General features: G+C 29.0%; 1 protein-coding gene across 1 annotated transcript; it reads right to left on the reverse strand.

Moving 5' to 3' along the window:
* Window positions 1-1686: 1686 nt before the first annotated feature.
* LOC109152862 (agamous-like MADS-box protein AGL92) lies at window positions 1687-17103 on the reverse strand. Its single transcript, XM_019300531.1, has 2 exons — window positions 16493-17103; window positions 1687-1828 (listed from the first exon to the last, which is right to left on the reverse strand). The coding sequence occupies exons 1-2, from the start codon at window positions 17073-17075 to the stop codon at window positions 1821-1823; spliced, it is 591 nt and encodes a 196-aa protein (XP_019156076.1). The 5' UTR covers window positions 17076-17103; the 3' UTR covers window positions 1687-1820.
* Window positions 17104-25139: the final 8036 nt, after the last annotated feature.

The following is a 25139-nucleotide window of genomic DNA, read 5'->3' on the forward strand; positions in this document are numbered from 1 at the left end:
AATGAGTGATTGAGTGAGTAGAACCGTGATTCTTGTACCAGAGTTCTATTCTTGCCGACACACTTTCAATGGAACCCATTGGACATTTTCTTCCTAGTGTAGGTGGTTTACCTCTTCTATGTAAATTATGGGTCATTCACAAGAATAAGGTTTATCTAATGCATACCATCAGATAATGATTATGAATTTTTCTCGTCATTAAAAAAAAAAACGTTATATTGTAACCACTAAATAAATTAAACCTAACTTGAGATGACATGACTTTATAATTGAGTGACTATTTAATAGGGAGACCACTTAATTTAAATAATTGACTCACTATATATCTAATCAAGAGATCACTTAATTAAATAATCCATTAATATTTCCCACACATGAAGGACTCCTATACTTTTCCAATACTTTTCCAAAATGAAAAGATGAAAAGTGTTTTCATGTCTAAAAAGTTTGAAGTAATGGCGGTGGGAGATGAGTCAATTTAGTTTCTATTTATGAAGCGAGCATAGTATGCCCTTTGGACCCCCTGAAAGAAATTGATGGATAGATGATTCTAACTTAATGAATGTGACTTTTATCTTCTGTCCAAGGTAGTATCACCATGGAAAATTTTCCATCTCACATTTTTGGTACCTCTTTAACCATTGTTGTATGTAGTAGTTTTATGCTTAAAAAAGGTACATGTTTTGAATGCCTAAGTATTCATTTGGATAACAAAATAAGTCCAATGAATGAATATAATTTTATTGGGTGTAGGCCAGAGTTTTCACCATCGAACACAATGACTAATTCTCTGGCTGAATTCTAGACATTTCTATTAGGTGGGACAGCTGTCATGGAGATTTAAGGTTGCTCCATATTCAAAGCCAAGGATCAAACCTTTGACCTTTGGTTAAAGATCGATGTCACTCCTCCAGGTTAGATAACTGAATATAATGCAGGAGCAAATATAATTGTATTGCCTGGTGGGAAGCGATTGAAAGTAAAAAGTCCAATAGACTACTCAAATCGCAGAGAATAATTAAACTTCAAATCTGATAGTTACCAAACAAACTATCCAACCATGGTTGGATGTTTTGTGGTTACTCCCATATTTCCTCTCCTGTCTTTTCTTCATGGTTGCAGTAGGCGCTGGGCGCTAGTCGGGCGCCCGGGCAGCGCCTAGCGCCTAAGCGCACTAGTCGGCGCCTAGGCGGAATCTAGGCGGCGCTAGGCGGTCGCGAAAAAAACAGTAGCAGACTTGCAATTTGACAATTTTAATGAGGCTGTTTTCAACATTCAATCAAATAACACATCCAAATAAATGACATAATGACAATTCATAAGTCATAACATCAAAAGAATATTAAAAAAAAAAAAAAAACTCAAATGAAATACTCAAATACTTCAATCATCCAAAGATTGAAAGTATCAAACTAGTCTACGAGTGTATATATGTCATATTATATGTATATGTCATATAAATGGACAAAATTAGCAAGGTCGAGTCGGTCGGGTTAACTCGACTAACTTGACAGAAATTGACGAGTTAACTCGGCGTAATCGGACGAGTTAGGCGCTAGGCGGCTGAATTAGGCGCTAGGCGGGCGCCTAGGCGGCTGGTCTCCTAGGCGGGAGCCTAGGGCGGAAATCGCCACGGCCTATAGGCGCCTAGTGCCTAGGCGGGATTTTTACAACCCTGCTTTTCTTTGATGAGGTTCTTCAAATTTCCTTTTTTCTTTTAAAGATGAAGGGGTGGCATCTCTAGTGCCTTTTGTTAATGATATAAAACATTACACGTGCAATAATTATTTTCCATATACCTAAATTGATTATTAATAAACTTAATTAATTAATTAGAATCATTTTTTTGATTTTATATGAGGTACTTGTCGAGCTAAGTACAGTACTTATTGCTTAAACATCAAGAAGTTATGCGTGGCAACAAATAATTCAACAACTAAAACCCAAATTTTGAAGAAAAACTTTTTTTTTTTTTAATGCATGAAAATGTAAAACCAACTACATAAATTATGAATACTCAACCGTCAATGATCATCAAAGGATGAGTCCTAAAAATTTACAAGTAGTCGAAAACTCTCAACACAAAAATGTTCCTCTCACTTTCGAGACATGAACCTCCAACCTTGTGGTTAACAGTCACACGCTCTAACCAACCGAGCTATTCCAGCTACCCATTTATATGGGTCGGTTTATTTAAGGATAGTTTATAAAAGAGTGATTTGAATCAACGAATGGTTATTTGGGTGAATGATAGAGCTTGGATGTATAAATGTTAGTTAACAGAACTTTCGGTAAATTAATCGTGTTTTTGTTCAATATGCATTGTTTATTAAGATAAACAAAGAACAGATTTTAGAGCTCATTTAATAAACGAACAAAAACTGAACATGCTCATTTAAGACACGTCAACATAGACTAATTCTTAGCATGATTTTCAAAAAGGCTAATTATGCTCAAAGAATATTAAAATTAGATATGGCAATTTGGCCCGTCCTCAACAAAGATCCCCGGTCCCTCCCTCGACGGAAACGGAGATGGGAAAAATTTTTGGAAAATGAAGACGTGAACGGGGAATGTACGTAATTCCCTATCGGGGACGGGATACCTCTCCCTCTTCCGTCGCCAAATAATAATTATTATTATTATAATAAAAATTAAAAAAAATAATAAATAAATAATATATTTTTAAAATTTAAAATATTAATTTTTAAAATTTAAAATTACACTAATTTAAAATTTTGACTAAAAGTTGATTGGGAACGTAGAATCCTTGTCCCCGTCAAATTTCTCGCGGAGACAAAATAGGGACTATTTTCAATTTCCCACCAGAGAACAGAGACATGGACGGAGTCAAGGTTTCGGGAACAAAAACGGAGAGAATACTTCCCGTCCTGCTCCGCCCCGTTGCCATCCATATTTAAAATGGTATCATTTTTTACACACATCTAAACGTACTCATAACCTTGTAGTTAACAGCCATACGCTCTAACCAACTAAACTTTTCCAGCTACCCATTAGTATGCATCGTTTTATTCCAGGATAGTTATGACGGAGTGATTTTGGTGAATGATAGAGATTGGATGTATAGATGTTAGTTAACAGAGCTTTCGATAAATTACTCATATTTTTTGTTTAATATGAGTTGCTTATTAAGGTAACAAACGTATATGAAAAAATAACGTAATTACATGCTCACCTAAGGAAGACCAATTATGTTTTACACGCTAGAAGGAGGGTTCAGGTTAACAGCTACATGCTCTAACCAACTGAGTTATTCCAACTACCAAATACTATGAGTCGTTTTATTATATATTCATAAGAACCAATCTCTAGGTCTTATGTTCATGATCAAGTATATTTTAATCAATAATTAAAAAAAAAAAAAATTGTGTAAACCAATATTATTGGCTACAGTATGCAATGATACATGCAACACAAAAGTAATATAAATTATATAGTATAGGTTAAGATAAATATGATCAAAACACTAATCTCGGCCCTTAACAGGTAATCGAGTGGCTAGAACACAATTCTTATATATATTTAAATATCACAAGTTTAATTTTATCACTCAATTGGTTAAACTCGTTGTACATAACCTTCCTGACGCGATTTACCTCTTTTGTGTGTTTTGATGACTATTATTATACATAAGCAAGGTATTAATTATGCACATTCTTGGAGTGTCACTCGAAAAAAAAAAAAAAAAAACACTAATCTCAACTAAAATTTTTAAGTTTTTTTTTTTTTTTTTGTATTAAATTATATTGAATATTTGGAGTATAATTTTATCCGATTAGTTTAATATCGATTGGCAAATTCAATCTCATGCATATACGTCAAACTAATTAACAACACATAATAAATGTAAAAAGCATTCTGGAACTTTTTGTTTTTACCGACCTAATATAGTAATATATCAACTAATATAGTAACATATCTACCAATATAGTATTGAACTTAATTTCTTTTCAAATTTATAATATTCCAAAAAAAAAAAAAAAAAAAAAGCGCCTTCTAATACAAGAATTATATGCTCCTCACACTTGGTCACCCTTTATGACTTATGAGGCATATCATTTTTTTTTTTAAACATCAACTTAAAAAAAAATGTTTGTATCACTTTTTTTTTGTATTAAATTATATTGAATTTGGAGTATAATTTAATCCGATTAATTTAATATCGGTTGGCAAATTCAATCTCATGCATATACGTCAAACTAATTAAAGACACATAATATTTATATTATTATAATTGTGATCTCAAATAATAAATGTAAAAATCATTCTACAATTTTTCATTTTTTACCGACCTAATATATTAATATATCTACCAATATAGTATTGAACTAAATTTCTTTTCAAATTTATAATATTCCAAAAAAAAAAAAAAAGGCTTGCATAATCGATCGATAATATAATTATGGACGGACCCAATTAATTACTACTCATTAAATATAGTATAATTATTAAACTTATTTTACCCCCATTTTGAGCCATTATTCTTATCGTTGTCAAATTAATAAGGAATAAGGTGCAAATAAGCCATCGAATTAGACATGAAAATGCAATTGGACCACTGAACTAAAAAAAAGTTACAATTAAGCCATCGAACAACTTAAAATGATGCAATTCTACCAAATAACAGGTTACTTTGCCATGTCACCGGTTACTTTGCTTACGTGGCATTAATTTAAATTATTTTATTATAAAAACATTAAAAAAAAAAAAAAAAAAAAAAGCCACGCAGACTGCCTTCAACCGGTTCTCCATATCCAGATCCACGGATCCATCTACACTGAAATCACTCACCAGTTGCCAATTTTTCATCTGAAGCTGCTTCTGGCATGTTAATGTCTCGTGTGGTATCGTTAGAAGTAGAATCCATAGACATAGTTACTACCTGCTCTAACAAGGCCTTTTCATCATCCTGAAATGTATCCAAGAAAGCTTGGGTGTTAATGAAACTCAGTAACTCACTTCTGAAAATTGAAACTAGTCCTTTTAGTTTTTGTCCAGTTTTTCTTATAATATATATAGTTATTGAAGGATCCTAACTATTAGATCAGAAGCCTTGCTTTCAGAATTAGATATTCCAGCAGCAACATTTTTTGTCATGCCATCTTGGATAGTTGGCAGGTTTTCTCCTTTTTCTTGTTCTGCAATTTCTTCAGCAGCCATCTTCGCAACTGCTTCTTGTCTTGCTCTTTCTTCTTCCATTAAAACTCGAAGTGCCAGGGCAAGTTCAAGATCCAAGTTGGGATTGACACCAAATTCAAAGCCAAATAATCCACCCAGTCTCCATTGATCTTCATCTCCAGATCCATGGGGAGTTGGGGACGAAGATGCTTCTTCGTCTCCATGGATCTGGAGACCGTCGGTCTCTGTCTTCATCTCCAGATCCATGGAGACGGAGATGCTTCTTCATCTCCATGGATCTGGAGACCGTCGGTCTCCGTTTGGAGGCAGACTTCTCCGGTCGATGGCAGCTTGCGTGGCTGTTTTTTTTTTTTTTTTTAATAAAATAATTTAAATTAGTGCCACGCAAACAAAGTAACTGGTGACATGGCAAAGTAACTTGTTATTTGGCAGAATTGCATTATTTTAAGTGGTTCGATAGCTTAATTGTAACTTTTTTTAGTTCAGTGGCTCAATTGCATTTTCATGTCTAGTTCGATGGCTTATTTGCACCTTATTCCAATTAATAATGAATTATTATACCTAAATTAAAGATATGTCCGTGAGAGTATTTTCAAGAATGACGTCGTGAGTGACGCTTTAATTTCTTTAGCCTAATAAAACCGTTCTTTCAACTTCAACAACCTTTGGATGGTTCAATTCTAATGTCCCAATCCTTATACTAGTTACCCCACACATACACTGCGCAAACAATCAAATGTTCAACATATATTTTTAAATTAATGTTCTATAATTTATTAATGTATCATTTGATATCTTGTCGTATATCAATGTAAGACTATCAAATTTTTTATAAAAATAAATATTTCAATAATGTATAACTATGATTGTGGTATAATTTTTTCATAAAAGTAATTGGTCCAATTGCAGTTTTAGAGAATAAACACCCTCACTGGATAGTATCCAAGTATGATTTTTGTAACACAAAATTATATTAATTGGTGTGATCATGCTTCCTCTTGTTGCCATTTCCGCCATAATGAATTATTAATTTAATCTAGTCCCCTAGTGTGCTACAGTGCAATTTTAGTGTCATGATGCATTGGATCTTCAAAACACATAACCAAATCCTCTTTTCCCAAAAAAGACAATGATAATAAGCACTGTTTCTCATTTGTGTTGAATATATAATGTAAATTAGGTGTACCATTTAATCAATGCCCAATGCGTAATTCTAATTAAATGACTAAAGTTCATATTAAATACAAATTCATAATATATATTTAGAGTTAATTCCACTAGAAGTCCATTGTCTATGTTTGCAATTCCGAATTTAATCCCAGACTATTGTTTTTGCCACTTAACATCCCAGACTATTAGTTTTTGGACATTTTTAGTCATTCTCATGATTTTTCCTATTTCAAGTAAGGGCATTTTTGTCTATTCATGTTTTTCTTTTGTTATTTTTCAATATTTCAGCCGGTTTAAGTGGTTTAAGTCTTTACTAAAAATCGATTGAAAAATATGGATACTAAAAATCGGGGGTTATCTAAAATTCTAAACCGAAAAAAAAAATATGAAAAGACAAAACTGTCATTACTAAAAAAAAAAAAAAATCATAAGAACGACTAAAAGTGTCCAAAAACTAATAATATTACCATCTCAAATAATATATATAAAAATCATTCTAGAATTTTTCGTTTTTTACCGATCAAATATAATAATATATCTACTAACATAATAATATATCTACCAATATAATATTGAACTTGATTTATTTCTTTTCAAATTTATAATAATATTCCAAAAAAAAAAGAACAAAAAAAGCAGAATTCCTTTCAAAAATTGCCACATATTAAATTTGGCTCTTATTAAGTACGGAGTATACGTCAAACTAATAAACGACACATAAATATTTACCATATATAATATTGTCATTTCAAATAATAAACGAAAAAATCATTCTAGAATTTTTCTTTTTTACCGAACTAATATAGTGATGTATCTTTTTTTTTTTTGAAAACATATAGTAATAATATATATACTGATATAGTAATATATCTACCAATATAGTATTGAACTTAATTTTTTTTCAAATTTATAATAGTATTCCAAAAATAAAATAAAATAAAGTGGAATTCCTTTCAAAACTGTCACATATTAAATTTGGCTCTTATTAAATTTGTAGATGTAGGTAGAATTAATTTCACTTATATTGCCAAATAATATTTATTACATATATAGTTAGTACTCAAATATAGAGAATAAAATATCCCGCACTGTTAAATTTACAATTACTCCATATATTTGAATAGGTAAAAATAAATAATATCTATCAATTAGTCTAAATATAAAATATAAATTCTTCTAAATTTGTAAATTCAATTAAGGGTGGGGGACACAATATCATTTTATGGATTTTAAAAAAAAAAACTTGGGTTAATTTTGTTTGCTTCGGTTAAAAAAAAGAAAAGAATTAATAATAATAATAATAATAATAATAATAATAATAATAATAATAATAATAATAATAATAAAGAATGGGAAAGTATTTTTAGATTTTTTTATGCAATCATAAATTGTTAACGAATTATTTGCAAGTAAAAATAATTGCTCCAAGTACAATTGGGGAAAGTAATAAATGCAATTATAATTAAGGCGGAAATAAATTATATTAATATAACTTAAATAGAATACATGCATACCCATCAAAAGAAGGAAATTAAAAAATACTAGATTGAATCATAAATAAAAACATAATAAGACAACAATACGACATACTGATAACAGAAACAACACACAAAACGACAACATATTTCAAACAAATTTAAAAAACATGACATAAATTAACTGCAAGCCCGCCCGCCAACAATTGCAGATAAAGATGAACACGATGACTGGATTTAGAAAGATGACGGGAAGAAATTGTAGAGCCAATCTTGATTCAAACCAGCAGGAACTTGATAAGCCGATAATGCAGAATTACTAGCGCCGCCGCCATTGTTAGTTGGCAATGAGCTGCCACCAGCACCAGCAGCAGGGAAAAGCATCTGTGGCTGATAGCTCCTCTCACCACCGAAGTCGCCGCCTTGCAGCGGCGGCGGCGGCAGAGCCACCATGTTTGGGATGAAGCAGGTTGCAGGGTCGACTTTTGGGAGCAATTGTCCCGCCGGTGCTGGCGGAGTCGTCGTCCACCGTGGATCAAACGGCGGGGCTGGTGGCTGAGGGACGTAGTAAGAGCCGCCACCCTCTAGTCCGCCAGAAACGACGGCATCTGGTGCAGCAGCGCGGCGATGATTCCGGTCACGACGGTTTCGATGGCGGCGGTGGGAAGCCCTAGCCACCGCCGCAGCGCCGTTATTCTGCGCCACCCCCAGCAAATCCTGCTTCCTCTTCGCCAGCTCCGCCATTTTGTCATCAGCCAACGCATACAAACCCTCAAGTTGCCTGGCATCCATCTCCATCAAGTTTTTTCTCCCGGCGATCACCTCTGTCATCAGAACATTTATCTCCTTCATCTCCACTTCCTCCTCCATCCTCCTCATCTTCCCAATCGCCTCATTAACCCTACCCCTCATATACTCCTCATGAAACACCATCCTCTTCACCCTCTCGTCCTCCGGAACCTCCATAAACGCCAAGAACATCTTCGTCCCGGCCTCGACCGCCGGCCAAACAATCTCACCCCTCTCCATCGTCGGACTAACGATCACAATCCCAATCTCCAACCCACACAACACAGAAAGCTCCCTCGCTTTCTTGAACAACGCCTCCATACTCCTCTCAATCATGCGTTTTTTCACCGCAGCTCGCATGATGATGATGATCGGAAAAATTTTCCGGTGGACGAAATGCAATTAATTATATCGTTATATAAACCTCTGCAAACTTTAATTACATTTTCTTATAAAACTTTTATTGTATATTTATAGTTTCCATGAGTAGTCGGCTTTTAACCTATTATAGAAATATTTTACTAATATTTCTAAATTAATCCTCATTTAAGCAAATATGAAAATGTTTTAATGATATTTGATTTTTATCCATTTTGGTGGTCAATTTTTTTTGATTACCAAATATTATTAATAAGGATATGGTTTTAATGATACTTCTAAATTAGCCGACATTTAAGCAATTATAGAAATATTTTAACGATATTTCTAAATGTAGAAATCGATTAAGATTCGTACGATACAAAATGATACACTATCATTAATGCAAAGACTTAAATCGATTTTCACATTTAGAAACATCAGTAATGCAAAAAAAATTGACCACCAAAATGGATAAAAATTAAATATCATTAAAATATTTCCATATTTGCTTAAACGACGATTAATTTAGAAATATTATTAAAATATTTCTATAATAGGTTAAAAGCCGACCACTCATCGAAACTATAAATATACGATAAAAGTTTTATAAGAAAATGTAATTAAACCAGTCTGATTACATACAATTCCGTGCATACTATCATACAATTACAAATATAGTATATAATATAAAGATTATTAATAATAACTATTTAACTATATATGTGTGGATCAAATATGTATATCGATAGTTTGATACCAACATAGTTAAATATTAATTATTAATATAATCATCATATTATATTTATTATATATTATAAAAGAAAATTGTTATTAAAATACATCCAATTAAATAAAATTACAATTTTAAGAATTGTAGATCATAATGATTTTTGTCTTGCACATATTCACAAACTATACAGGTCACTCTTAGTTGTTACGTGTATTATGTTCTATTAAAAATTCATATGTTTTGGACTATATTTAAAAAGTGGATAAAAATTTTTAAATTTTTAAATTTTTTACCACATTTAAAAGATGGTTAAAAAATTTCAAACATTAAGAAAAATATATAATTTCTCACCACTTTGGTAGTCGAACAAAATTTATCAACCACATTTAATGATATTTCTAAATTGGTTGACATTTAAACCATTATGAAAATATTTTAATAATATTTCTAAATGTAAAAATTGATTAAGATTCGTAAGATACAAATCATATACTATCATTATTGCAAAGAATTAAATCAATTTTTCACATTTAGAAACACCATTAAAACATTTCCATATTTGTTAAACGTCGACCAATTTAGAAACACCATTAATTAAAACCATATCTTTGATTTATAATATTTGGTAACCGAAAAAATTAACCACCAAAATGGATAAAAATTAAATATAAAATTTATAATTAATTGAATGTATTTTAACAACAATCTTCGTTTATATTATCATATAAATATAAGTAAATATAGTATATAATATAATGATTATATTAATAATAAATATTTAACTATGTGTATCAAATATGTATATGGATAGTTTGATACAAACATAGTTTTAAATATTTATTATTAATATAATCATCATATTATATTATATTTATTATATATTATAAACAAAAATTGTATTAAAATACATCCCATTAAATAAAAGTATGATTTTAAGAATTATAAATCATAATAATTTTTGTCCTGCCCATAACATATATGGAACTATTCACCAGTTATACATGTCACTCTTAGTTATTACGTGTCTTATGTTCCATTAGAAATATTATGTGCTTCAAACTACATTTTAAAATTGGATGAAAATTTTTAAATTATTTTTACCACATTTACCAAGAGACATAGTTAATTCAACCCTTCTCATTATAATTCTAAACTCGTGTATATTTTTATTTTTACCACATTTACCAAGAGACATAGTTAATTCAACCCTTCTCATTATAATTCTAAACTCGTGTATATTTTTCATTTTTCATAGAAAAGGTTAGTTAAACAAGTATGATCTTCGTTTATATTTTTCATAGAAAAGGTTAATGAAAAGTTTAATTAAACCAGTCTGATCTTCAGAGATTTATATAGCAATATAATTATTTGAACTCTCTCCTGATTGCTGGTCAAGGAGGTTTTTTTAAAATACTTCGTGTGTGTATATATATATATATATATATATATATATATATATATATATATATATATATATATAATCAAAATTAATAGATCGATAATATGATAACTTATCTTACTTTGATAGAGATGACTTTCTGAACTCCTCGAAAACTCGTTAAAGTCTGAGAATGATAGACAGCCATTGAAAAGAAGACAATGGAGCAAAGTTTTTTGGAATATTATATTCCGACCATGACGGCCGGCACCGGCTAACGTTGCCGTACAACTTTTGGTCTTCAACGGAACAGCACTTGGTCTTCAACGGAAAAGCACATGCGGCTGGCGGCTCCAATGAGCTTGTTTTTCGGCAGCAATGAGCTTATGAGCCGCTCGGAGTTGTTTTTCTCCATGCTGTATATTGCCTACGCCTAGGCTATATATACACGAAAAATTCTAGGGTTCTGGAATGTTAATGGACAAAAATATCCCTTACCCTTTTATTTTAGACAACCGTTAAACCGGGATCTATGGTAAAGAAATATGTCAGTGATGACGTTAGAAAATCAAAAAATAACTAATATAAAATGTACTCCGTAATATTATTGTTGGAAATTTGGAATTCAACGTACTTTAAAATGAATCGGCTCGTCAAAAGTATTTTAATATTTTTTATTCAAATGAGCGAAAAAATAATTTTTATTTCAATGTACTTTTAGACATACTCAGATGTTGTGGGCGGACCCAGTGTGGGGGAGGTGGGGGCAGCTGCCCCCACTCCCGTCACGGCGTCACCCCATCCCTTTATATATATGTCTATATATGTATACATATATAGAATGAAATATTATATAAAATCTATACTTATGTTGAAAATAGCAATGATTTGAATAGCTTATTTGGTTGAGCTCTTAGTTTTATGTTATAAAAGGCTAATATATATATATATATATATATATACTTTGAATATAATAACGTCATATTTTAAAAATCTATTACAGAACAAAAGTAGTTAGTAATGCATACTATACAAGTATATGACATCACCAATGCTACAAATTTAGTGATCAAATGAACTAAATTTCGTCATTAAATGTTAGAAAAGTTTGAATCACTTATATTAATCTGAATAATGGTGATGTTAAATATAATGCTATGAAATATTATATTTAGTGGCATTTTTATAACACCTTTAAATTTTTTGTCAATAAATGTAAGATTTCTTATAGTGATAAAGCTATAAGGATGTTATCATTGTCAATCATAATTTAATTATAAGAATTATATAGTAAAATTTTAATAAAACTTGTTTTTTTTTTTTAATAGTACTGTCTCTGTTACAATGCAGTATCTGTTTATAACTACTTTCTAAATTTATTAAAGCAGAAATTAAAGAGTCAATATCGCCCACACTGAGGCTCGACTAACCTCACAAATGAAATTTTGTACAACAAATTTTAATGTACTTATTTTTGCATTCATATATTGATGGCATGATAACAACAATATTATATTAATGATATCATCGCCTTCTTATTTTTATTTTTATTTTTTATGTTGAAGGAAATCCATTGTCAGTGTCTAATAGTGTATGTTGTGTCTAATAGACAAATTATGTGTGACGGATTCGGCCAAGAAAATATAGGCAATAATTAAACTCGTGACCTTCTAATACAAGAATTATATGCTCCTCACAATCGGCCACCCCTTATGAGGCATATTATTATTATTATTATTATTATTATTATTATTTGACGGCACATCAACATAAAAAAAATGTTTGTATCACTTTTTTTTGTATTAAATTATATTGAATATTTGGAGTATAAATTTTATCCGATTAGTTTAATATCGGTTGACAAATTCAATCTCATGCATATACGTCAAACTAATTAATGTCACATAATAAATGTAAAAAACATTCTAGAACTTTTCGTTTTTTACCGACCTAATATAGTAATATATCTACTAATATAGTAACATATCTATCAATATAGTAAATGTAAAAAGCAATTCTAAAACTTTTCGTTTTTACCGATCTAATATAGTAATATATCTACTAATATAGTAACATATCTACTAATATAGTATTGAACTTAATTTCTTTTCAAATTTATAATATTCCAAAAAAAAAAAAAAATGTCTTGCATTACTCGTGACCTTCTAATACAAGAATTATATGCTCCTCACACTCGGCCACCCCTTTATGAGGCATATCATTATTATTATTTTTTTTTTTTATGACACATCAACTTTTAAAAAAAATGTTTGTATCACTTTTTTTTTGTATTAAATTATATTGAATATTTGGAGTATAATTTTATCCGATTAGTTTAATATCGGTTGAAAAATTCAATCTTATGCATATATGTCAAACTAATTAACGACACATAATAAATGTAAAATGCATTCTGGATCTTTTCGTTTTTACCGACCTAATATAGTAATATATCTACTAATATAGTAACATATCTACCAATATAGTAAATGTAAAAAGAATTCTAGAACTTTTCGTTTTTACTGACCTAATATAGTAATGTATCTACTAATATAGTAACATATCTACCAATATAGTATTGAACTTAATTTCTTTTCAAATTTATAATATTTCAAAAAAAAAAATGCCTTCTAATACAAAAATTATATGCTCCTCACACTTGGCCACCCCTTACTTATGAGGCATATCATTTTTATTTTTATTTTACAACATCAACTTTAAAAAAAAAATGTTTGTATCACTTTTTTTTTGTATTAAATTATATTGAATTTGGAGTATAATTTTATCCGATTAGTTTAATATCGGTTGCCAAATTCAATCTCATGTATATACGTCAAACTAATTAACGACACATAATAAATGTAAAAAGCATTCTGGAACTTTTCATTTTTACCGACCTAATATAGTAATATATCTACTAATATAGTAACATATCTACCAATATAGTAAATGTAAAAAAGAATTCTAGAACTTTTCATTTTTACCGACCTAATATAGTAATGTATCTACTAATATAGTAGCATATCTACCAATATAATATTTACCTTAATTTCTTTTCAAATTTATAATATTCCAAAAAAAAAAAAAAAAGAGTCTTCTAATACAAAAATTATATGCTCCCCACACTTGGCCACCCCTTACTTATTAGGCATATCATTTTTTTAATTTTTATTTTTGACAACATCAACTTTAAAAAAAAAAAAATTGTTTGTATCACTTTTTTCTGTATTAAATTATATTGAATTTGGAGTATAATTTTATCCGATTAGTTTAATATCGGTTGGCAAATTCAATCTCATGCATATATGTCAAACTAATTAAAGACACATAATATTTATATTATTATAATTGTGATCTCAAATAATAAATGTAAAAATCATTCTACAATTTTTCATTTCTTACCGACCGAATATAGTAATATATCTACCAATATAGTATTGAACTTAATTTCTTTTTAAATTTATAATATTCCAAAAAAAAAAAAAAAAAACGGCTTGCATTACTCGATCGATAATAATATAATTATGGATGGACCCAATTAATTACTACTCATTAAATATAGTATAATTATTAAACTTATTTTACCCCCATTTTGAGCTATTATTCTTATCGTTGTCAAATTAATAATGAATTATTAACCTAAATTAAAGATATGTCCGTGAGAATATTTTCAAGAATGACGTCGTGAGTGACGCTTTAATTTCTTTAGCCTAATAAAACCGTTCTTTCAACTTCAACAACCTTTGGATGGTTCAATTCTAATGTCCCAATATTTATACTAGTTATTAAAAATCGGAGGTTATCTACAATTCTAAACCAATTAAATCGATTGAAACCGAAAAAAAAAATATGCAAAGACAAAACTGCCATTATTAAAAATAAAAATAAAAAATCATAAGAAGAACTAAAAGTGTCCAAATTAAAAACTAATAATATTATCATCTCAAATAATAAATGTAAAAATCATTCTAGAATTTTTTGCTTTTTACCGACCTAATATAATAATATATCTACTAACATAGTAATATATCTACCAATATAATATTGAACTTGATTTCTTTTTAAATTTATAATAATTTTCTTTAAAAAAAAAAAAAAGCAAAATTCCTTTCAAAAACTGTCACATATTAAATTTGGCTCTTATTAAGTACGGAGTATACGTCAAAGTAATCAACGACACATAAATATTTACCATATATAATATTGTCATCTCAAATAATAAACGAAAAAATCATTCTAAAATATTTCTTTTTTAGCGAACTAATATAGTAATGTATCTTTTTTTTTGAAAACATATAGTAATATATCTACTAATATGGTTTTCAAATATATATATATATATATATATATATATATATATATATATATATATATATATATATATATATATATATATAGACACACACACACTAATATAGTAAAATATCTACCAATATAGTATTGAACTTAATTTCTTTTCAAATTTATAATAATATTCCAAAATAAAATAAAATAAAGTGAAATTCCTTTCAAAATTGTCACATATTAAATTTGGTTCTTATTAAATTTGTAGATGTAGGTAGAATTAATTTCACTTATATTGCCAAATAATATTTACTACATATATAGTTAGTACTCAAATATAGAGAATAAAATATCCCGCACTGTTAAATTTACAATTACTCTGTATATTTGTTATTGGTAAAAATAAAATAAAATTATATCAATTAGTCTAAATGTTACATATAAATTCTTCTAAATTTGTAAATTCAATTAGGGGTTGGAGACACAATATCATTTTCTGGATTTTTTTTTTTTTTTTTTAAAAAAAAAAAAAAAAAAAGCTTGGGTTAATTTTGTTTGCTTGGTTAAAAAAAAAATGGGAAAGTATCTTTAGAGTTTTTTATGGAATCATAAATTGTTAACGAATTATTTGCAAGTAAAAATAATTGCTTCAAGTACAATTGGGGAAAGTAATAAATGCAATTATAATTAAGGCGGAAATAAATTATATTAATATAACTTAAATAGAATACATGCATACCCATCAAAAGAAGGAAATTAAAAAACACTGGATTGAATCATAAATAAAAACATAACAAGACAACACTACGACATACTGATAACAGAAACAACACACAAAACGACAACATATTTCAAACAAATTTAAAAAACATGACTTAAATTAACTGCAAGCCCGCCCGCCAACAATTGCAGATAAAGATGAACACGATGACTGGATTTAGAAAGATGACGGGAAGAAATTGAAGAGCCAATCTTGATTCAAACCAGCAGGAACTTGATAAGCCGATAATGCATAATTACTGGCGCCGCCGCCATTGTTAGTTGGCAATGAGCCGCCACCAGCACCAGCAGCAGGGAAAAGCATCTGTGGCTGATAGCTCCCCTCACCACCGAAGCCGCCGCCTTGCAGCGGCGGCGGCGGCGGAGCCACCATGTTCGGGATGAACCATGTTGCAGGGTCGACATTTGGGAGCAATTGTCCCGCCGGTGCTGGCGGAGTCGTCGTCCACCGTGAATCAAAATGCGGGGCTGGTGGCTGAGGGACGTAGTAAGAACCGCCACCATCTAGTCCGTCGGAAACGACGGCATCCGGTGCAGCAGCGCGGTGATGATTCCTGTCACGACGGTTTCGACGGCGGCGGTGGGGAGCCCTAGCCGCCGCCGCAGCGCTGTTATTCTGCGCCAACCCCAGCAAATCCTGCTTCCTCTTCTCCAGCTCCGCCATCTTGTCATCAGCCAACGCATACAAACCCTCAAGCTGCCTGGCATCCATCTCCATCAAGCTTTTTCTCCCGGCGATCACCTCCGTCATCAGCACATTCATCTCCTTCCTCTCCACTTCCTCCTCCATCCTCCTCATCTTCCCAATCGCCTCATTAACCCTACTCCTCATATACTCCTCATGAAACACCATTCTCTTCATCCTCTCGTCCTCCGGAACCTCCATAAACGCCAAGAACATCTTCGTCGCCGCCTCCACCGTCGGCCAAACAATCTCACCCCTCTCCATCGTCGGACTAACGATAGCAATTCCAATCTCCGACCCACATAGAACAGAAAGCTCCTTCGCTTTCTTGAAAAACGCTTCTGTCCTCCTCTCAATCATGCGTTTTTTCATCGCAGCTCGCATGGTGATGATGATCGGAAAACTTTTCCGGTGGAGGAAATGCAATTAATTATATTGTTATATAAACCTCTGCAGATCAGACTGGTTTAGTTACATTTTCTAAAACTTTTGTCGTATATTTATAGGGGGTCGACGTTTAACCTAGTATAGAAATATTTTAATAATATTTCTAAATTAATCGTTGTTTAAGCAAATATGGAAATGTTTTAATGATATTTGATTTTTACCATTTTGGTAGTCAAAATTTTTTTTTTTTTGCTTACCAAATATTATTAATCAAGGATATGGTTTTAATAATATTTCTAAATTAGCCGACATTTAAGCAATTATAGAAATATTTTAACGATATTTCTAATTGTAGAAATCAATTAAGATTCGTACGATACAAAATAATACACTATCATTAATGCAAAGAATTAAATCGATTTTCAAATTTAGAAACATCATTAATGCAAAAAAATAAAAAATAAAAAATAAAAAAATTAACAACCAAAATGGATAAAAATTAAATATCATTAAAACATTTTCATAATAGCTTAAACGACGATTAATTTAAAAATATTAAAATATTTATATAATATGTTTAAAGCCGACCACTTTAGAAACACCATTAAAGTATTTCTATAATTACTTAAACGCCGACCAATTTAGAAACACCATCAAAACCATATCCTTGATTTATATATAATATTTGCTACAAAAAAAAAAAAAAAAATTGACCACCAAAATGAATAAAAATTAAATATAAAATTTATAATTAATTGAATGTATTTTAACAACAATTCCCGTGTATATTATCATACAATTACAAATATAGTATATAATAAAAAGGTTATTAATAATAACTATTTAACTATATATGTGTGTGTATCAAATATGTATATGGATAGTTTGATACCAACATAGTTAAATATTAATAGTTAATATAATCATCATATTATATTTATTATATATTATAAAAGAAAATTGTTATTAAAATACATCCAATTAAATAAAATTACAATTTCAAGAATTATAGAGCATAATAATTTTTGTCTTGCACATATTCACAAACTATACAGGTCACTCTTAGTTGTTACGTGTATTATGGTATATTAAAAAAAACATATGTTTTGGACTATATTTAAAAAGTGGATGAAAATTTTTAAATTTTTAAATTTTTTTACCACATCTAAAAGATGGTTAAAAATTTTCAAACATTAAGAAAAATATATAATTTCTCACCATTTGGTAGTCGAACAAAATTTATCAACCACATTTTAATGATATTTTTAAATTGGTCGACATTTAAACCATTATGAAAATGTGTAAAAATCGATTAAGTTTCCTAAGATACAAATCATACACTATCATTAATGCAAAGAATTAAATAAACTTTTCACATTTAGAAATAGCATTAAAACATTTCCATATTTGCTTAAACGCCAACCAATTTAGAAACACCATTAATTAAAACCATATCTTTGATTTATAATATTTGGTAACCAGAAAAAATTGACCACCAAAATAGATAAAAATTAAATATAAAATTTGTAATTAATTGAATGTATTTTAACAATAATCTTCGTTTATATCATCATATAAATATAGTATATAATATAATGATTAAATTAATAATAAATATTTAACTATGTGTGTATCAAATATGTATATGGATAGTTTGATACAAACATAATTTTAAATATTTATTATTAATATAATCATCATATTATATTATATATTATAATGAAAATTGTATTAAAATACATCCAATTAAATAAAAATATGATTTTAAGAATTATAAATCATAATAATTTTTGTCCTGCCCATAACATATATGGAACTATTCACAAGCTATACATGTCACTCTTAGTTGTTACGTGTTTTATGTTCCATTAGAAAAATCACGTGTTTCAAACTACATTTAAAAAGTGGATGAAAATTTTAAAATTTTAAATTTTTTTTTACCACATTTACCAAGGGACATAGTTAATTCAGTTCTTTTCATTGTCTTTCTAAACTTGTTTATATTTTTCATAGAAAATGTTAATTAAACCAGTCTGATCTTCAAAAATTTATAGCAGCAGTATAATTATTTGCATTTTCTCTCCTTATTGCTGGTCAAGGAGGTTTGCATTTAATTCATGTCATATTTCTTTACATTTGTTTGAAATTGTTGATTTTTTTTTAAATACTTCGTGAATATAAATAAATAAATAAATAAATAAATAAATATATATATATATATATATATATATATATATATATATATATATATATCACATCAAATAACATTTGTAGAGCAACAGTTTGTTACCTGGCCTGCATGTGCATGCAGGACATAACCACAACTCCCCATCACTTCTAATACGTAGTGTGATATTGATCTTCCACCTTCAGGTCCAAGCAATCTTGTAACTTTGCATCAAAGTCCTGGAAACAATGAAATGAAATTCAGAATTAATCATTAATGTTCATACAACTATATATATATATATATATATATATATATATATATATATATATATATATATATATATGCTCAATATGTTAATTAACTACAATTACAAAACAAATAAAAAATTTTGAGAAACATGTCCGACAATTAGGCTTCTTGGGCCATGGAAGAAATAAGTCCTTTGGCTGCTCCTAAGCAACCTTCAACCATGGAAACTAAAAGATAAAGAAAACCCTGCAATTATCTAATGATAGTTAACATCAATACAAGTTATGATATTCGAATATATATATATATATATATATATATATATATATATATATATATATTCAAAAACAATATATCGATTTTCTGAATTCCTCAAAAACTGGTTAAAGTCTGAGAATGATAGCCAGGCCAATCATTGAAAAGAAGACAATGGAGCAAAGTTTTTTGGAACATTATATTTCGACCATGACGGCCGGCACGGCTAATTAACGTTGCCGTACAACGTTTGGTCTTCAACGGAACAGCACTTGCGGCTGTTCGGACGGCGGCTCCTCAATTGCCGTTTGTTTTTCGGCAGCAATGAGCTTATTATGAGCCGCTGGGGGTTATATTGTCTACGCCTAGGCTATATATACACGAAAAATTAGGGTTTCGGAATGTTGATGGACAAAAATACCCCTTACTCTCTTATTTTAGAAAGCTGTCAAACCGGGACTTATGGTAAAGAAATATGTCAGTGATGACGTTAGAAAATCAAAAAATAAATAATATAAAATGTACTCCGTAATATTATTGTTGAAATTCAACGTACTTTAAAATGAATCGGCTCGTCAAAAATATTTTAATATTTTTTATTCAAATGAGCGGGAAAATAATTTTTATTTCAATCTACTTTTAGACATACTCAGATGTTGCCTGTTGCCTGTTTCAAAATTTTTGTTAGTAGGCATTTTTAAAAAGGTGATGGTAAATTCATGTTTTTGTAGTAGTGTTGTGCTTATATGTGCATATTTGTGTGTAGGGGTGTCAATGCGTGTCAACCTGTCTCGTTGCATACTTTTTTTTTTTTTTTACGAGCTGACTCGCAGGTTAAAATACAACTCTAATCCGTCTCATGCGGGCTCGCGAATGACCGAACTTCAAAAAAATATTATTTCATTCTATATTCAAATAATTTAACCTAAATAATATTAAAGTTTTTCCTGTTTAAAAATTAAAATTTTTTAAAATTTTTAAGATTTTAATATTTAGTATGTGTGTGTATAAATAAATAAATAAATAAATATATATATATATATATATATATATATATATATATATATATATATATATATATATATATATATATATATATATATATATATATATATATACTGAAAAGGGAAAATTATGCCGTGGAAACGTGCCCACCTTGATTCCAGATTCATAATTTCTATACTGTAGATTCTTAATTTTTCTAATTACAAAAAAATTATTTTTCACTTGTCGTTAACGTCGTTTTTCTCTTCGCAATCGCATTATTTCGTCTTCAATATGAATCTACAGTGTATAAATTATGAATCTACAGTATAGAAATTATGAATCTACACTATTAAGTTTGTGAACATGTGATAGAGCTATATATTCATAATTTTATAAATATATGTTCATAATTATAGAGCTATATTTCATAATTTTCGATATTCCCAATTGTTGAACTCTGTATTCACAAATCACAGAATTATATGTTCATAATTTGATAACTATGCAGTATAGAATTATGAATCTACAGTACATATATTATGAATCTGCAATATAGAAATTATGAATCCACTGTATATAAATTATGAATCTATTGTATTTAAATTATGAATCTACATACGGTACAGAAATTATGAATCTACAGTTTAAAAATTACGAATCTACAGTATAAAAATTATGAATCTTGAATCGTCCCCACCTTGCAATGTGGGCTTCCACAACATAACATTCCATTAAAAAGGGCAAATTATACTATGCACCATGGCGCACGGTGCATTGTGCGCCCTGGCTCAAAACGACATCGTTTTGACCTTTTCGCGTGTTTGCTGTTAAAAAAAAATTTCATATTTCGAATGTACAGAATTGTATAACAGAAAACACAGAATTTTATACCTGAAAACACATAATCTTTTAAAAATTAAAAAAAAAAAAAACAAAACAAAACAAAAAATCCCTGTTTCGAATGTACATAATTTTATACCTGAAAAGTGAAAATACATAATTTTATAACAGAATACAAAACGACGTCGCTTTGGGAGGCGTGGGGCGCACATTGCTATGTGCGCCCTGATGCACGGTATAACGATTGATTGAAAAGCTCGTGGGCTTCGTAGTCCGCCAATCCACACGGGTCAAGTCCGCGAGGCCTGCATTTTCAAGGTAAAAACTCTTGGCCCTAACCCAACCCACAGCGGGGCAGTTTGGGACTGGCCTGCGCGCTTTAGTCCACCTTGACACCCTATTTGTGTGTGCGCGTGTCTATATATAAAGAAAGAATGAAAGAAAAAAAAATATATATCATATATATATATATATATATATATATATATATATATATATATATATATATATTGATATTGATTCAAATATTTTGTTGTGGAAAAATATTATATGGACTTCTATTATTACTCTCGCTAACTAATATAGTATTGAACTTAATTTCTTTTCAAATTTATAATATTCCAAAAAAAAACAAAAAAAAAAAAAAAAAAAAAAAAAAAAACAACGTCTTGCATTACTCGTGACCTTCTAATACAATAATTATATGCTCTTCACACTCGGTCACCCTTTATGAAGCTTTTTTTTTTTTTTTTTTGACGACACATCAACTTAAAAAAAAAAATGTTTGTATCACTTTTTTTTTGGTATTAAATTATATTTAATATTTGGAGTATAATTTTATCCGATTAGTTTAATATCGGTTGGCAAATTCAATCTTATGCATATACGTCAAACTAATTAACGACACATAATAAATTTAAAAAGCATTCTAGAACATTTCATTTTTACCGACCTAATATAGTAATATATCTACTAATATAGTAACATATCTACCAATATAGTAAATGTAAAAAAGCATTCTAGAACTTTTCATTTTTACCGACCTTATATAGTAATATATCTACTAATATAGTAACATATCTACCAATATTTTCAAATTTATAATATTCAAAAAAAAAAAACAAAAAACAAAAAAAACGTCTTGCATTACACATGGCCATCTAATACAAGAATTATATGCTCCTCACACTCGGTCACCGGCCCCTTATGACTTATGAGGCATATCATTTTTTATTTTTTACGACATCAACTTAAAAAAAAAAATGTTTTTATCACTTTTTTTTTTGTATTAAATTATATTAAATTTGGAGTATAATTTTATCCGATTAGTTAATATCGGTTGGCAAATTCAATAATCTCATGCATATACATCAAACTAATTAAAGACACATAATATTTATATTATTATAATTGTGATCTCAAATAATAAATGTAAAAATTATTCTAGAATTTTTCATTTTTTTACCGACCTAATATAGTAATATATCTATTAATATAGTAATATATCTACCAATATAGTATTGAACTTAATTTCTTTTCAAATTTATAATATTCGGAAAAAAAAAAAAACGGCTTGCATTACTCGATCGATAATATAATTATGGACGGACCCAATTAATTACTACTCATTAAATATAGTATAATTATTAAATTTATTTTAACCCCATTTTGAGACATTATTCTTATCTGTGTCAAATTAATGAATTATTATACCTAAATTAAAGTATGTCCGTGAGAGTATTTTCAAGAATGACGTTGTGAGTGACGCTTTAATTTCTCTAGCCTAATAAAACCGTTCTTTCAACTTCAACAACCTTTGGATGGTTCAATTCTAATGTCCTAATCCTTATACTAGTTACCCCACAGGCCCACACACACATACTGCGCAAACAATCCAATGTTCAACATATATTTTTAAATTAATGTTTTATAATTTATTAATGTATCATTTGTATCTTGTCGTATATCAATGTAAGATTATCAATTTTTTTTATAAAAATAAATATTTCAATAATGTATAACTATGAATTGTGGTATAATTTTTCATAAAAGTAATTGGTGCAATTGCAGTTTTAGAGAATAAACACCCTCACTGGATAGTACTGAAGTATACTTTTTGCAACGCAAAATCCTATTAATTGGTGTAATTCATGCTTCTTCTTCTTGTCACTTCCACCATAATGAATTATTGATTTCATTTAGTCTCCTAGTGTGCTTCACTGCAATTTTAGTGTCATGACACATTGCACCTTCAAAACACATAACCAAATCAGCATTCCCCCAAAAGACAATGATAATAAGCATTGTTTTTCATTTGTGTTGAACTGTAAATTAGGTGTACCATTTAATCAATGCCCAATGCGTAATTCTAATTAAATGACCAAAGTTCATATTAAATACATATTCATAATATATATTTAGAGTTAATTCCACAAGAGGTCCCATGTCTATGGTGTCAATTTCAAATTTAGTCACAGACTATTATTTTTGCCATTTAACATCCCAAACTATCAAGTAAGGGCATTTTTGTCTATTCATACTTTTCATTTGTTATTATTTTTTTCATGTTTCAACCGGTTTAATTGGCTTAAGACTGTACTAAAAATCGATTGAAAAATATGATTACTAAAAATCAGAGGTTATTTAAAATTCTAAACCAATTAAATCGGCTGAAACAAAAAAAAATTAAAAAAAAAATAAAAAAAAAACAAAAAAAAAATGAAATGACAAAACTGCCATTACTAACAATAGAAAAAGTCATTAAAATGATTACAAGTGTGCAAAAACTAATAATATTGTCATCTCAAATAACAACTGTAAAAATCATTCTAGAATTTTTCTTTTTTTACCGGCCTAATATAGTAATATATCTACTAATATAGTAATATATCTCCCAATATAGTATTGAACTTGATTTCTTTTCAAATTTATAATAATATTCCAAAAACTAAGAGGAATTCCTTTCAAAAGCTGTCACATATTAAATTTGGCTCTTATTAAGTACGGAGTATATATATATATATATATATATATATATATATATATATATATATATGTCAAACTAATCAACGACACATAAATATTTACCATATATAATATTTTCATCTCAAATAATAAATGAAAAAATCATTCTAGAATTTTTCTTTTTTATTGAAATAATATAGTAATATATCTACTAATATAGTAATATATATACCAATATAGTATTGAACTTAATTTCTTTTCAAATTTATAATAATATTCCAAAAAAAAAAAAGCGAAATTTCTTTCAAAAACTGCCACATATTAAATTTGGCTCTTATTAAATTTGTAGATGTAGGTAGAATTAATTTCACTTTTGTTTCCATGACTTTTGAAGCCTTATCATTTTTGGTGCACACCTTTTTTTTTTTTTTTTTTTTTTTAAATTTGGTGCCTAACTTTGTTATTTTTATCAGTTT

Source organism: Ipomoea nil, unplaced genomic scaffold (assembly GCF_001879475.1).
Source record: "Ipomoea nil cultivar Tokyo-kokei standard unplaced genomic scaffold, Asagao_1.1 scaffold2480, whole genome shotgun sequence".
In the NCBI taxonomy this organism is placed as follows: Eukaryota; Viridiplantae; Streptophyta; class Magnoliopsida; order Solanales; family Convolvulaceae; genus Ipomoea; species Ipomoea nil.